This window comes from Calliopsis andreniformis, chromosome 5 (genome assembly GCF_051401765.1).
Source record: "Calliopsis andreniformis isolate RMS-2024a chromosome 5, iyCalAndr_principal, whole genome shotgun sequence".
NCBI lineage: Eukaryota > Metazoa > Arthropoda > Insecta > Hymenoptera > Andrenidae > Calliopsis > Calliopsis andreniformis.
In genome coordinates this window covers 698,516-710,250 of record NC_135066.1, presented here as the reverse complement: position 1 = coordinate 710,250, position 11,735 = coordinate 698,516, and the positions used below count along the sequence as shown (strand labels likewise).

General features: G+C 33.3%; 3 protein-coding genes across 3 annotated transcripts; 2 read left to right on the top strand and 1 right to left on the bottom strand.

Moving 5' to 3' along the window:
• The first annotated feature begins 456 nt into the window (after positions 1-456).
• On the top strand, positions 457-1,833 carry LOC143179388 (splicing regulator SDE2). The gene is made up of 2 exons (XM_076378603.1): positions 457-650; positions 731-1,833. The coding sequence occupies exons 1-2, from the start codon at positions 546-548 to the stop codon at positions 1,520-1,522; spliced, it is 897 nt and encodes a 298-aa protein (XP_076234718.1). The 5' UTR covers positions 457-545; the 3' UTR covers positions 1,523-1,833.
• A 1,098-nt stretch (positions 1,834-2,931) lies between these two features.
• On the top strand, positions 2,932-8,168 carry LOC143179539 (ovochymase). The gene is made up of 15 exons (XM_076378836.1): positions 2,932-3,090; positions 3,365-3,727; positions 3,911-4,617; positions 4,683-4,747; positions 4,809-4,961; positions 5,039-5,045; positions 5,174-5,245; positions 5,355-5,430; positions 5,491-5,569; positions 5,731-5,743; positions 5,902-6,079; positions 6,375-6,553; positions 6,658-6,958; positions 7,222-7,493; positions 7,601-8,168. The coding sequence occupies exons 1-15, from the start codon at positions 3,027-3,029 to the stop codon at positions 7,943-7,945; spliced, it is 2,874 nt and encodes a 957-aa protein (XP_076234951.1). The 5' UTR covers positions 2,932-3,026; the 3' UTR covers positions 7,946-8,168.
• A 116-nt stretch (positions 8,169-8,284) lies between these two features.
• On the bottom strand, positions 8,285-10,931 carry LOC143179384 (uncharacterized). Its single transcript, XM_076378593.1, has 8 exons — positions 10,378-10,931; positions 10,137-10,310; positions 9,891-10,055; positions 9,576-9,797; positions 9,236-9,496; positions 9,038-9,160; positions 8,774-8,918; positions 8,285-8,706 (listed from the first exon to the last, which is right to left on the bottom strand). The coding sequence occupies exons 1-8, from the start codon at positions 10,929-10,931 to the stop codon at positions 8,287-8,289; spliced, it is 2,064 nt and encodes a 687-aa protein (XP_076234708.1). The 3' UTR covers positions 8,285-8,286.
• Between the last annotated feature and the right edge of the window lie 804 nt (positions 10,932-11,735).

Sequence of the window (11,735 nt, the reverse complement as noted above, 5' to 3'; positions counted from 1 at the left end):
TTTGTTCAATCATTTTTATTAGAAGTTATATACTTTTTTCTTTTATGAAAATACGAAGTGTGGATACTATAACCACCTAGCGGTAAAACCTGTAAAGTAGAACTTAACGCTATTTAAAATCCAGAAATATTTAAAAAATCGCTTATTTGTAAATTTGTTTTTAATTTGAGTATTTAGAGGACTACTCAGAGCCTAGTAAATTATTATACTGCAATTTTGTTCGAAAATATTGTACAATTATTGCAGAAATACGATTTTTGCATAAGATCTGCGTTCCAAACCTACGGCGAAGGGGTTGTTTAATAAATTACCCCTGTAAGATGGCGCCACATGTATTTTCCCTGAATTGCAATTACAAGTTTATGCCACTAGATGGCGCTAGTTGGCTGGGGATGGACAGCCATTTGTGTTTCTTAATTGAAACTAATTTATGGTTCTAAGCGCCATGTCTGTTCTTTTATCAACAATTGACAGCTAATGCCAGCTGTTGCAAGGTGTAGAGGACGGATTGTAAAGTGTTTTATGTTATATTGTACGAAATAAAGATGATAAATGTACAGATTAGTACTGCTCTTGGAGCAGAACATATTCTTACTATCAGTACACCATTAAAAATTCGTGAATTACGTAATCGAGTAATAGAATTGACGGTAAGTACTGCAATTACTGAATTTAACCTCAAAGTGTTTTGTTTAATAACTCTGATTAATTACTGAAATATCCTTTTTAGAACCTACCGCAGCAAAATTTTTATTTTCTACACAATGGAAAACTTGTGGATGAAAATGATGTCTGCTACAATGGCTATATCTCTATTGTTCCACGATTGTTTGGTGGTAAAGGAGGTTTTGGTTCCATGTTACGAGCCATCGGCGCACAAATCGAGAAAACGACAAATCGCGAAGCTTGCAGAGATTTAAGCGGACGTAGACTTCGGGATATTAACGAAGAAAAAAGATTGAAAGCTTGGATTGAGAAGCAAGGAAAACGGGAAGAGGAAGCTGCAGAACGAAAAAAGAAAAAATTGGGGAGACTTTGTGCTGAACCAAGACATGAGTTTACAGATCAAATATATGAACGTGAAAGATCAGCCTTGACAGAAAGAGTGGGAGATGCAGTTGAGGAAGGTTTTAAAGCTGCTGAAGTATCTGGTGTAAAAAGAAAACATGAAGAAGAAGTCAAGCCAAATAGAAAAAAGATTTTATTAGATCTTGATATTGACTCTGATGAATTGGATAGTTCAGAAGACAGTGATGAGGATGAAATGAAATCTGAGGAAGTAAAGAAAAGTGAAGAACAAATATCAAATGACAGTGGACATTCTAGTGATGAAAGTGGAAAGATCAATATTAATAAAACAGAAAATAAGTGTTCAAAAACAAATTCTAATGATCAAATTAACATTGAAAGTGTAAGTAGTATAGAAGAGACAGAGGACAGTGTTTTAACAAATTGTTCTGAAGCTGTAATGTCAAATTCTATAAAACCTATAAAGGCAGAATGTCTTAAGATATCCGAATAAAAAAATATGAAAATATTTTAAAGTTGTATGTAATTAAAATTTATATTTGGATTTAAATTAATTATTACACATATATAGGTACATTCAGATCTTATGTTTTACAAGTACATAGTATTCTATAAACATTTGTCCAATTTAGATATTTTAAGTATTTGTCTTGTCCTAAATTTCTTAAATAAAATGGTATAAAGGATATGTTTCTTTTAAATATTTTATGCAACCTTTTAAGGTAATCTCCATGCAACTAATTCACTTGTAAGTTTAACACCCACTGCAAAGAAGGCTGCTGATGTAATAAATGAGCTTAAAAAATCTTCTACAAATAATTGCTTGTGTCTGTATTGGTATATCCATTCAGAAAAATCTTTTATGTATTTTAAACCTATCCGATACAAATTATCATTTTGTACATAATTGTTTTCAATTTGTGCATTCACCATCTCGGCTAAAATGCCCAAACAAATGCAGTAGCAAGTCCTACGACCTTTTTTTGACGAAGCATACTGAAAATAATTTTTTTGTGTACATATTTGTAAAAGAATATACAGATTTGTTTATAGTAACAATATCTTGTAGAAAATTCTCACATTTTTGCAAATTTTACTCTGTCTAGTGGACGACGTATCCATCATTTCGGATGTCACTGGACAATTATCGTTCTCCGTGACCATTCCTTCTCTTTCGCAAAATACAAATTTAAGATATAAAACTGCTAGATCTTTTTCACACCATGATATTTAGAAATTTGCATAGAAACAAATTAAAGAATACCGAAATGGATATTCTTTTGTTCGGTACGAACCATTTTAGAATGTACATGTAGCGCGAGATAATATATGTATATGTATAATTATGCAGATACAAGTGCATTCTCTTCGTATTATTGATTTATATGGATGGTAAATCCCATTTTCTGAAGGACATATGCATAATTATCTCCACTATGTAATAATATTACGTTGAATTTGTAAACAATTTATCTGAGTCATCATGCAGTTCTCGCTAATTGAGTACAACATATTTGTCCACCTTCGTGAAAGAATACCATAATTTATAAAGTATTTCGTAATAATTTGAATACAATATTCTTAAAAAACTTGAAATGTCTCACTTCGTTATACAATGAACAGCTGCGCTGACCTTTCCTCTATTTCGTTTATATTTTTTTGGACGACATAAAAAAGCGCGCGCTCAGCAACTTAAATTGAACGGGTTTGAAATGACTTAAGATAACAGAATCAAGGAAGAAAAAAGCAATTAAACCATAAAATATCAAGGAAAGGGAAAACACAGTAAATGTTAAAGCTGGAATAGTCAGTTGAAACAGAGTTAAATGGTGGGAGAACCAGTTGACCCTGGTTCCGGTCACTCTGCCATCGCTGGTATCAGTCGGCATCCCGATCTTCGACGTGACGGCCGTAGAATTAAATTCATTAGTGACAGTAATCTTTCTATCTTACCATAAGTAATCCTTCCCATAGCAGACAAAGAACCAAACGCAAAAATGGTTAAAACATTTGTTTTAGGCATTTTTATTCAAATGGTTGCATTCATTTCTGTCAATGGTCGTAAGTAAAATTTACTAACTATATTATATTTATTATAAAGCCACAAATCAGTCGATGCGCAAAAGCGATAATCGTAATGTTTGTAGTAATAAGTGATGATAGAAAGTAACATTTAAAAAAAAAAGATCCAGACATTCAATAAAATATTGTATAGAGACATTAATTTATAAAACTCCTGCATTCCCAAGGCCAATCCGCGAGATGCTCGTTCATTCAACTAATAATTAACGTTATCACTTATTCATCTGACAGAATGTTTTTTTTTTTTTTTCAGAATCCCAACTGAATTCTAATTGTGTAACACCCAACAGTATAAATGGTCAATGCATCGAAGTCAGACAATGTTCACAGGCATTGGACATACTTCAAAGAGAATCCCACAACCCAGTAGCATTAGACTTTTTAAAGAGATCTCAGTGCGGTTTTGAGGGTAATAATCCCCTAATTTGCTGCCCAATTTCAAACCGGGCAACTTCTGCACAACCAAGTATCGATGAAAATTTACAATACGATTTGAGTAGCCATCCTTTGCTTCCTGCCGACTGCGGTAAAGATTTGAGTCAAAGAATTGTCGGTGGGGAACGAACTGAGCTCGATGAATTTCCTTGGATGGTATTGTTGGAATATGTAAGACGTGGTAAGTATTCCGAATCGACTAAAATATATAAATCGCCTCATGTACTATTCGTGTCCCATTAAAAATCTCCTGAAAAATATTAAAGACAATGCTTTTCAGGGGACTTTTCATGGGACACATATAATACTTTTGAAATATACAAATGTATCAATTAATGCATAAATCTAATATTTGATTTTACAGCAACAGGACAAAAAGGTTTAAATTGTGGGGGAGTCCTAATTAGTAACCGCTATGTTTTAACCGCAGCCCATTGCGTCCAAGGAAGTCATGAATCGATTTTGAGCTTAGACAGTGTTCGTTTAGGCGAATACAACATTGCGGAAGATCTGGATTGCATCTCAGATGGTGCAACTGGTTCCGTGTGTGCGGATAGTATTGTCACGGTTGGAATAGAAGAACGAATTGTCCACGAAAATTATCAGCCATCGACAAACCAATACGATATCGCTTTGTTGAGATTGTCTCGGAACGTGAAATTCACTAATTTCATTAAACCCATATGTCTACCATCGAACGCTATTTTGAAAAAGAACCTTTTCGTGGCTGGCTGGGGAAAAACGGAGAACAGAACATCGTCACAGATAAAATTGAAAGTATCGCTACCATTAGTTGACAAACAACAGTGCCAGGAGATTTATGAGAACACAGCACGTCGGTCAATCGGTTACGGGCAAATTTGCGCCGGTGGACAAAAAGGCAAAGATTCGTGTCAAGGAGATTCAGGTGGCCCTTTAATGCACGTCGAAAGAACTCCTGATGGTGTAGGAAGATGGTCTGTAGTTGGTATCGTTTCCTATGGTCCGTCAAATTGTGGCACTCCTGGAATTCCTGGAATTTACACTCGAGTAATTGATTTCATACCCTGGATACTCAATAAAATGAGACCTTAACATCTGAATTTCATATACATTCAACCCTCTTATTATACTCTGTAAACACGATTTCCATATAGCAAGATGGTTTCGATATTGCACGGAACGAATTAACTGTATTACAGAAGCATGGACTCTATGTACAGTTGGACTAGAGAAATATAACATAGTTCTAAAATTAACATGCTTGAGACTTGAAACACTAGTGAAGTGACAAAAATATTGGAAGTTAAGCGTTTTAGCCTCTTGAAGGACCACGATCAGTTATTATCTACTATTCACATTAGGCAGCACTTCCATTCAATATCTCAATTTACCACGCTATATTTTTTGACAAATTGTAGTTTAAAGTCATCTATGTAAGCTTCCAGTTGCGAAAGAATAATTCTTAAATATTTTTTCTCTACAATCTGTTTTTGGTTTACACGGATGTAAGTAAAATTGTTATCGCGTTCTATTAGGATAAAAAAATAATGATTTTTCCACAATGTTTGTATAATTGCGTTTTATAAAGTATTTTATAACGAATTGCTTTATCGTTAATTCTGCTCAAAGGTTATCGTTTTCGTAGGTCATAAGAAGTCATTTAAATTGTGCATGCAGTATCTACGTATCATTTAAACTATATTTCGCTATGCAAGTTGTAACGAATAAATTGTTAGAAATAAAATACCATTTTTCCTTGAAATAATCTATTAAAATCATTTGTTGTCATTCTGATATGAATGATATTGTCTATTGCATGACGAAAGATACGTCTGATGTCGAAATGGGGAATTCCCGGAATGAATAAATGGACGTATTCGGAAACACACGATGACGAATTTGGTAATTCTTGGAAGTTATAATCTGCCTTGGTCAATTATTGAAAATCACCAAAGAATAAAGCTGAATTACATAAAACAAAGAAAATGATAGAAGTAAATGTCCTTCTTCGAACAAATAATATCTGCAATGCTAAAAACCGGTTTGGCTAAAAAAATTGAAACGGAAACGAACATCCGCCATATGACTGAAAACCTCACGTTCTCATTGGAGGATTGAGTTTTCCTCATAACCCCTTCTTCTTCGTTATCTTTCAATCGCTTCCTTTTTTTGTAATCGAAAGACTTACGTGAAGTTTGGCAGATGGCAGCAGTTAGTACGTAGAAGACTCTCGCGCAAGTCTGTCCTCCACGAACGCACTAAAATAAACAGTTTTTAAAACTGGTTTGTCCGCATCGCTGACTTGAAACTTTATAAAAATTCAGTCCTGTTCTAAGTGATTCACAAAATACGAACAACATACCATTTTGATAGATATCCTTGAGATTCTCTGAACGAATATTGTTTAAGTGCAGCGGAAAAATAAAGATTAGATTCACAATTGTTTCGAAAGAAATAGAATACCGCTATACCAATTCTACTGGAAGAATTATGATCATCTTTCACGGTCTCTTATTTGCATTTCTGTTAACTTTGCACAAAGCTACAGCGCGTAAGTCAAATTCTATACATAGATATACGTATATATATAATTTATACAGCGGATACACGATGTTTCGTTGTTTAACTACCTACTTAACGCGAAGAAAGTTGGCGGCAAAATTTTCGAAACTCAAAATTAATATAGAACCTATGAGAAGTGACCGAAAGAAACATCGTGGATAATTATTTTTATATTTTACATGTAATATCTACATTGTTCCTGAAATCAGTTTATTCGTACAAATATTTTTGAACAATGTTGTATCTTCTCGACTTCAGTACATTGAGTGAATTATCCTTTTCAGAGAATGGATGTACGACTCCTGAAGGCACCGCTGGCATTTGTGTCAATATATACAATTGTCGAGCACTGATACAGATTATCCAAGAACGAAGACCCTTGTCCAACGAATTTACGAACTATTTACAAAGTTTACAATGCGGTTTCGAAGGCATGACTGCCAAAGTATGCTGCGAGCAAAAGGTACAGTTAACTTCTAACCGATCGCACGATTTATCTGACAGACAATCTTCCGCAACCTTGAAATTTCTGGCGATAAGTAATTAATGAACAAATAATGGTTTTAGAATCTAACAATGTCTACAACCACGTCGGACAAATTAAATCAGTCTACCACAGTTGTCAATCCCCCGGATGTCACGAATCACCCGAACTTACGATTAATAAATTCTGATATATGTGGACCGGCATCGGAAACAAAAATCTTTGGTGGCAATAAGACTGATATCTTCGATTTTCCATGGATGGCATTGCTTGGTTATACCGATGAACGATATGGTGAAATGATGTTCAGATGCGGTGGAACGATTATTAATAAACGATACGTGCTCACTGCTGCTCACTGTGTTACCGGTCCGTTAATAAAAGGTAATAACTTCCTACGATTATTAAGTTTTATTTATATTATTCGTTCGGTCACGTTCCATTTCACGGTAGTTTGTAATCCTCATAAATAATATTTCGTCGATTATACATATTACCTACACTTGAATTGCTAGAACGTGCGTTTATGGTGACTGCTGTTGGACGTAACGAAACATGAACTAACGCGAGCTGACAATACAAGCGCAGATGTGTGTGCCAGAAATGCTTCGTGTCTGACAAGAATATAAATTGATCATCATTCGTAGGTTATACATTGTCTACTGTAAGGATTGGAGAACACGACTTAAACTCGGAACGTGATTGCAACAGAGATGAGAACGGTGTCGAACTCGCTTGCACTGAGGGATATCAAGACTTCGGAATAGAGAACGTGCTACCTCATGAAGAATATTCACAGGAGACAGTTCGAAACGATATTGCCTTGATACGATTAGACAGAGATATGAATTTTAGACCGAAAAATATAAAACCTATTTGCTTGCCAGTTGAACCAGCGTATAGAATGTTTGGTAAAAAGGTAGCGCAATTAACAGAAGTGTACATTTATTTATGTTACTTTTCCTGTCTGTCGTATATTTGTTCTATTAAATATCAACCTGTTTTTATGCTTTGTTCGGGTAATAGGTAACAGTTACGGGTTGGGGTATGACGGAACGAGGAACACGCAGTGACAAATTGTTGCAGATTCAAATACCACAAGTTAGTATGGAGGACTGTGTAAAAATCTATCGGCCACTTAATGTTCGACTTTGGTATAAACATCTGTGCGCGGGCGGCGAACCAAACGTAGACTCCTGTTCGGGAGATAGCGGTGGACCGCTTCAAGCCCGAGCATTTTATCAAAATAACTTGAAATTCGTTCAGTATGGAATTGTTAGCTTCGGAATTAAATTTTGCGGTACAAACCCCGCCGTTTATACTAAAGTTATATATTACATGGATTGGATTTTAGATAATATTAGACCATAAAGTACTCACAATGTGGACTCTTTTATGTCCAAAATGATTTTTATATCAACTTATATCATATTATATAACTGTATCAATTTTAGCCGACATTATAATATAAGAATTTGTTTATACTAAGAACAAAGTAAGATCTTATTGCACGTGATATCATACTAATATTATTCATCATCTTGTATATTCTTATATGACAATAAAACGTCGATTAGATTTCGGTTATAACGTATGTATATGTATATCATGAAATACAAAGTTCCAAATTTTACAGGTATTACATGAAATAACTAAATGATGAGTATCGTTAAATATCTACAAAACGGTTCGTTTTACCACATATTCGATAACTACCTCTCCTTATCGTGTTCGACCTTTTGTGAACCATTTTTATCGTCGCGATCTCTGGAGAAATATTCGTTATTGGCCAATTTATTGTTTTCTCTTTGATCTTCGATCAATTCTGCTGTTTCTTTTATAGAAACTTTTAATTGACTGCGATCTTTTTTTTTTGAAAATAGGCCCCGAGATTTGTCTATCGATTTATCGGAAGCAGGTGACGTACATACACCCGATGATTTTGACGATTGGCTTACAGACAATAAGGTCCCAGAAGAACTAGTTAAAGATCCAGAATCGGATCTAGAAATATTCTCGTAAGCGATAAACGAATCAATACTACTTGATGTTGGTCTGTATTGTTTCTTTGTTTTCTTCCGTTGTAAAGTTTTCGAATCATTCTTCTGTTGCGTCTTTATTGTCTGATAAATCTAAAAATATATTTGAATAAATAATTCATTTGTGGGTCTCGTCTTAGAGGAAGTGAATTATGTTCACCTGAGAATGACGTTCAAAGAGAGTTGGTATTTGCATCACACGATTTAGCATCATTTCCATCTGAAGCCGATGACGCTCTGCTTGCTCGCGTGCTTCATCGCGACGAAGCGAACTTCGTATATTAAGGTCTCTTTTATGTTCATGTCTTACATTAAAAATTCATACACTCGTAATAGAATTACTAGTTATACTCATTTAAAATATTTTATACAACAGAAAATACACATATGAGTAATAAATTATTTTATCTTTGAAAAGCCATACCTTGTTGCACATCTTAAAGCTTTCCATGCCGGATTACGTCCAATTAAAGATTCTCTTAATTTTATAGCCTGTTCTCGTCGTTTTTCTTCCATTTTGTCTCTTATTTCGCGTTCTAGTTTTTCTCTATAACATAATTATAAATCTGTTTACGCTGTTTCTATAAAGTATTAATAAAGGATACAAGTACTGATATAGTACCGTGATACTTGACATCTTAAAATTGCTGCTAGGTTATTTCCTTGTAATGATAAAAGTGATGCTGATTGACACCTTTCAAATGGTACTGGTGTACTACTTGACAATTGTAAAGAGCTTCTGTTTTCAACATTCTTGTTATAGTTTTTAGCTGTATCCTGTAAACGTGTACACGCGGATTTGACGCGTTCTCGTCTTGCCATTGACGGAGGTAGAGAGGAGGATTTCATTAATTCTGTTGCTCTCACCCTCTTCTGTAATTGCCTAGAAATTACAGTAAATTCCGGTTAAATTTTTTCTTAAATAAGTATTTTGTAAATAATATCTTATATATTATACTGACCTGTAATATTCATCCTCAAGCATACGATCATATATTTCTGTACCAAAGAGATTTTTAGGTACAGGTTTAGCTTTAAACTTTTTGCCTACATTAATACCTTTAGTACAAATTTCAGGACTAGACCTTGTCAAAGATCTCCAAGCTCTACGATCACATTCAAGTTTGAAAGGACGTACTTGAGACATTAAATTTAAGGCACTTTCTTCACGAATCATACGGCTTCTAAAAAATACATATTCATATCCATATCATATTCTACATTATTAAAAGGAAAAGAGTATATATATATATATATAAGATTTAAGGAAATCAAACCTTTCTTCCTTTTCTGCTAATAATCTATTGTAAAGTGGGATTTTAGATGTTAGTGGAATTGGTCTTATACGTCGTTTTCTACAAGGGCTCTTCTTATTAATTTTTAAATTTTTGCACTTTGCTTCTTCTACTTCAATATTTGTCATGTACTTTTCCATTTCTTCCCTAGAGTATATATGTATTATTAAAATGTTGTAGATGTGGCACTAATTTAATAAAAGAAGAGGAATGTGTTTCTTTAGTTACCTTAAGGTGAAACTAAATGGTTTGGGAACAGTAGGATGCCATTCCTTTGAAGTATCAGTTGGTAAACTTCTTGTTTCTATATTGTCTATATCAGTTCCTGAATTATTATTTTTATTAGTTGAACATATGTCTTCATTATATTCTATTTCAGCTTCCTTATCTCTTTCTTTATAGCTGGAAGCACATGAAATCACAATTACAAAGTAATAAAACAAACTCACATTTACTTTATTGAAAATACCTATTCATTAAAAGATCTTGATCTTTTACCAATCCAGCAAATTTGTCAGAAAGAAAAAGTGTTGGGCTATGTATCCTGGATTCTTCCAAAAGGCATTTTTTACCATTTAATTTTAAGTCATTCATATCACTTTTATTTTTGTTTTGTGACCTTTGATTGTATTTTGACATTGAAATTCCAGATATATTTGCATCTTCATGATTAACAAGAGAATTTTGTAAATTTTGTAATAGCAACTTTTGTTTCCTTTTGAGGTATTCCACTTCTTGCTTGAATTGTTCATTAGATAAATGATGAATTTGATCATAATCTGGTATACTTTCTAAAAATTCTAAAAAATTATCTGTAATCTCCCTAGGACTTGATATCTCAGAGTCATTAGAGAACTGATCGCTGGTTAAAAAATTTATTTTACGTCTTTTATCGGCGTTATCGAGTTTATTACCTTTTATTGGCCCAAAACGTTCATAAGAGGGTGTTGGTTGCCTACTATAAGGATTTACTGGTACTTTTACACAAGAATTACAAAACGATTTGCCTCTGTGCTCTGTCATTGCCTATCCAACAAATAATTATACAGTTTCTATTCCGTTTATTGCATAATTTATTAAAACAATATTCCAAATCTGTAACAATTCAAAATATGTGACAAACCCCGCGCTTTTGTTATCAATAGATGAACAATTGAATTAATATCTTTTACGAAGAAATTTCTCATTTCAAAATATTTTCACTTATCTTCATAAATATAAAGATTATTTCTGATTATTCGTAAAAAAATTAATTTTAATTCGTACTTACTTTTTAATTACGAACTTTATATCATACATCACATATTGGTTAAAATATTATTGGCGAAAAGATTGAAAGATCGTTTAAGAATAAATAGTACTAATGGAATAAAAATTATAAAAATATACGTCGCATACAGGCCTTATTTTCCAAAGTCTCTATCACTACTTATATGAAAGCAACTCCTAGAAATGATCAATGCAACTTTATCGTCGCGTTCGTCACCATGGTGAACAAGAAGAAGCGTTGATAGGAAAAAATTTTTTCATAATAAACAATTAAAACATAATAGAATTAAAATTAATATGTTGATAATAGAGTCATCATTTTATCATAAATACGTAATTGATCATAACAATGATAAGAGAAGAATAATTAATTTTATGATTGAATGCAAACACATAAAAAATGCATCGTTTATTAGTGCCCAACAATTAAATTAGCTCTTCCTTACCTAAATTCACATATATATGTGTATGTACATGTACTGCTAAATTTGTTTATTCATTTGTATATAAACTACGGTATATTTATAGGCGTGTAGTACATAGATCTTATAGCAAAAA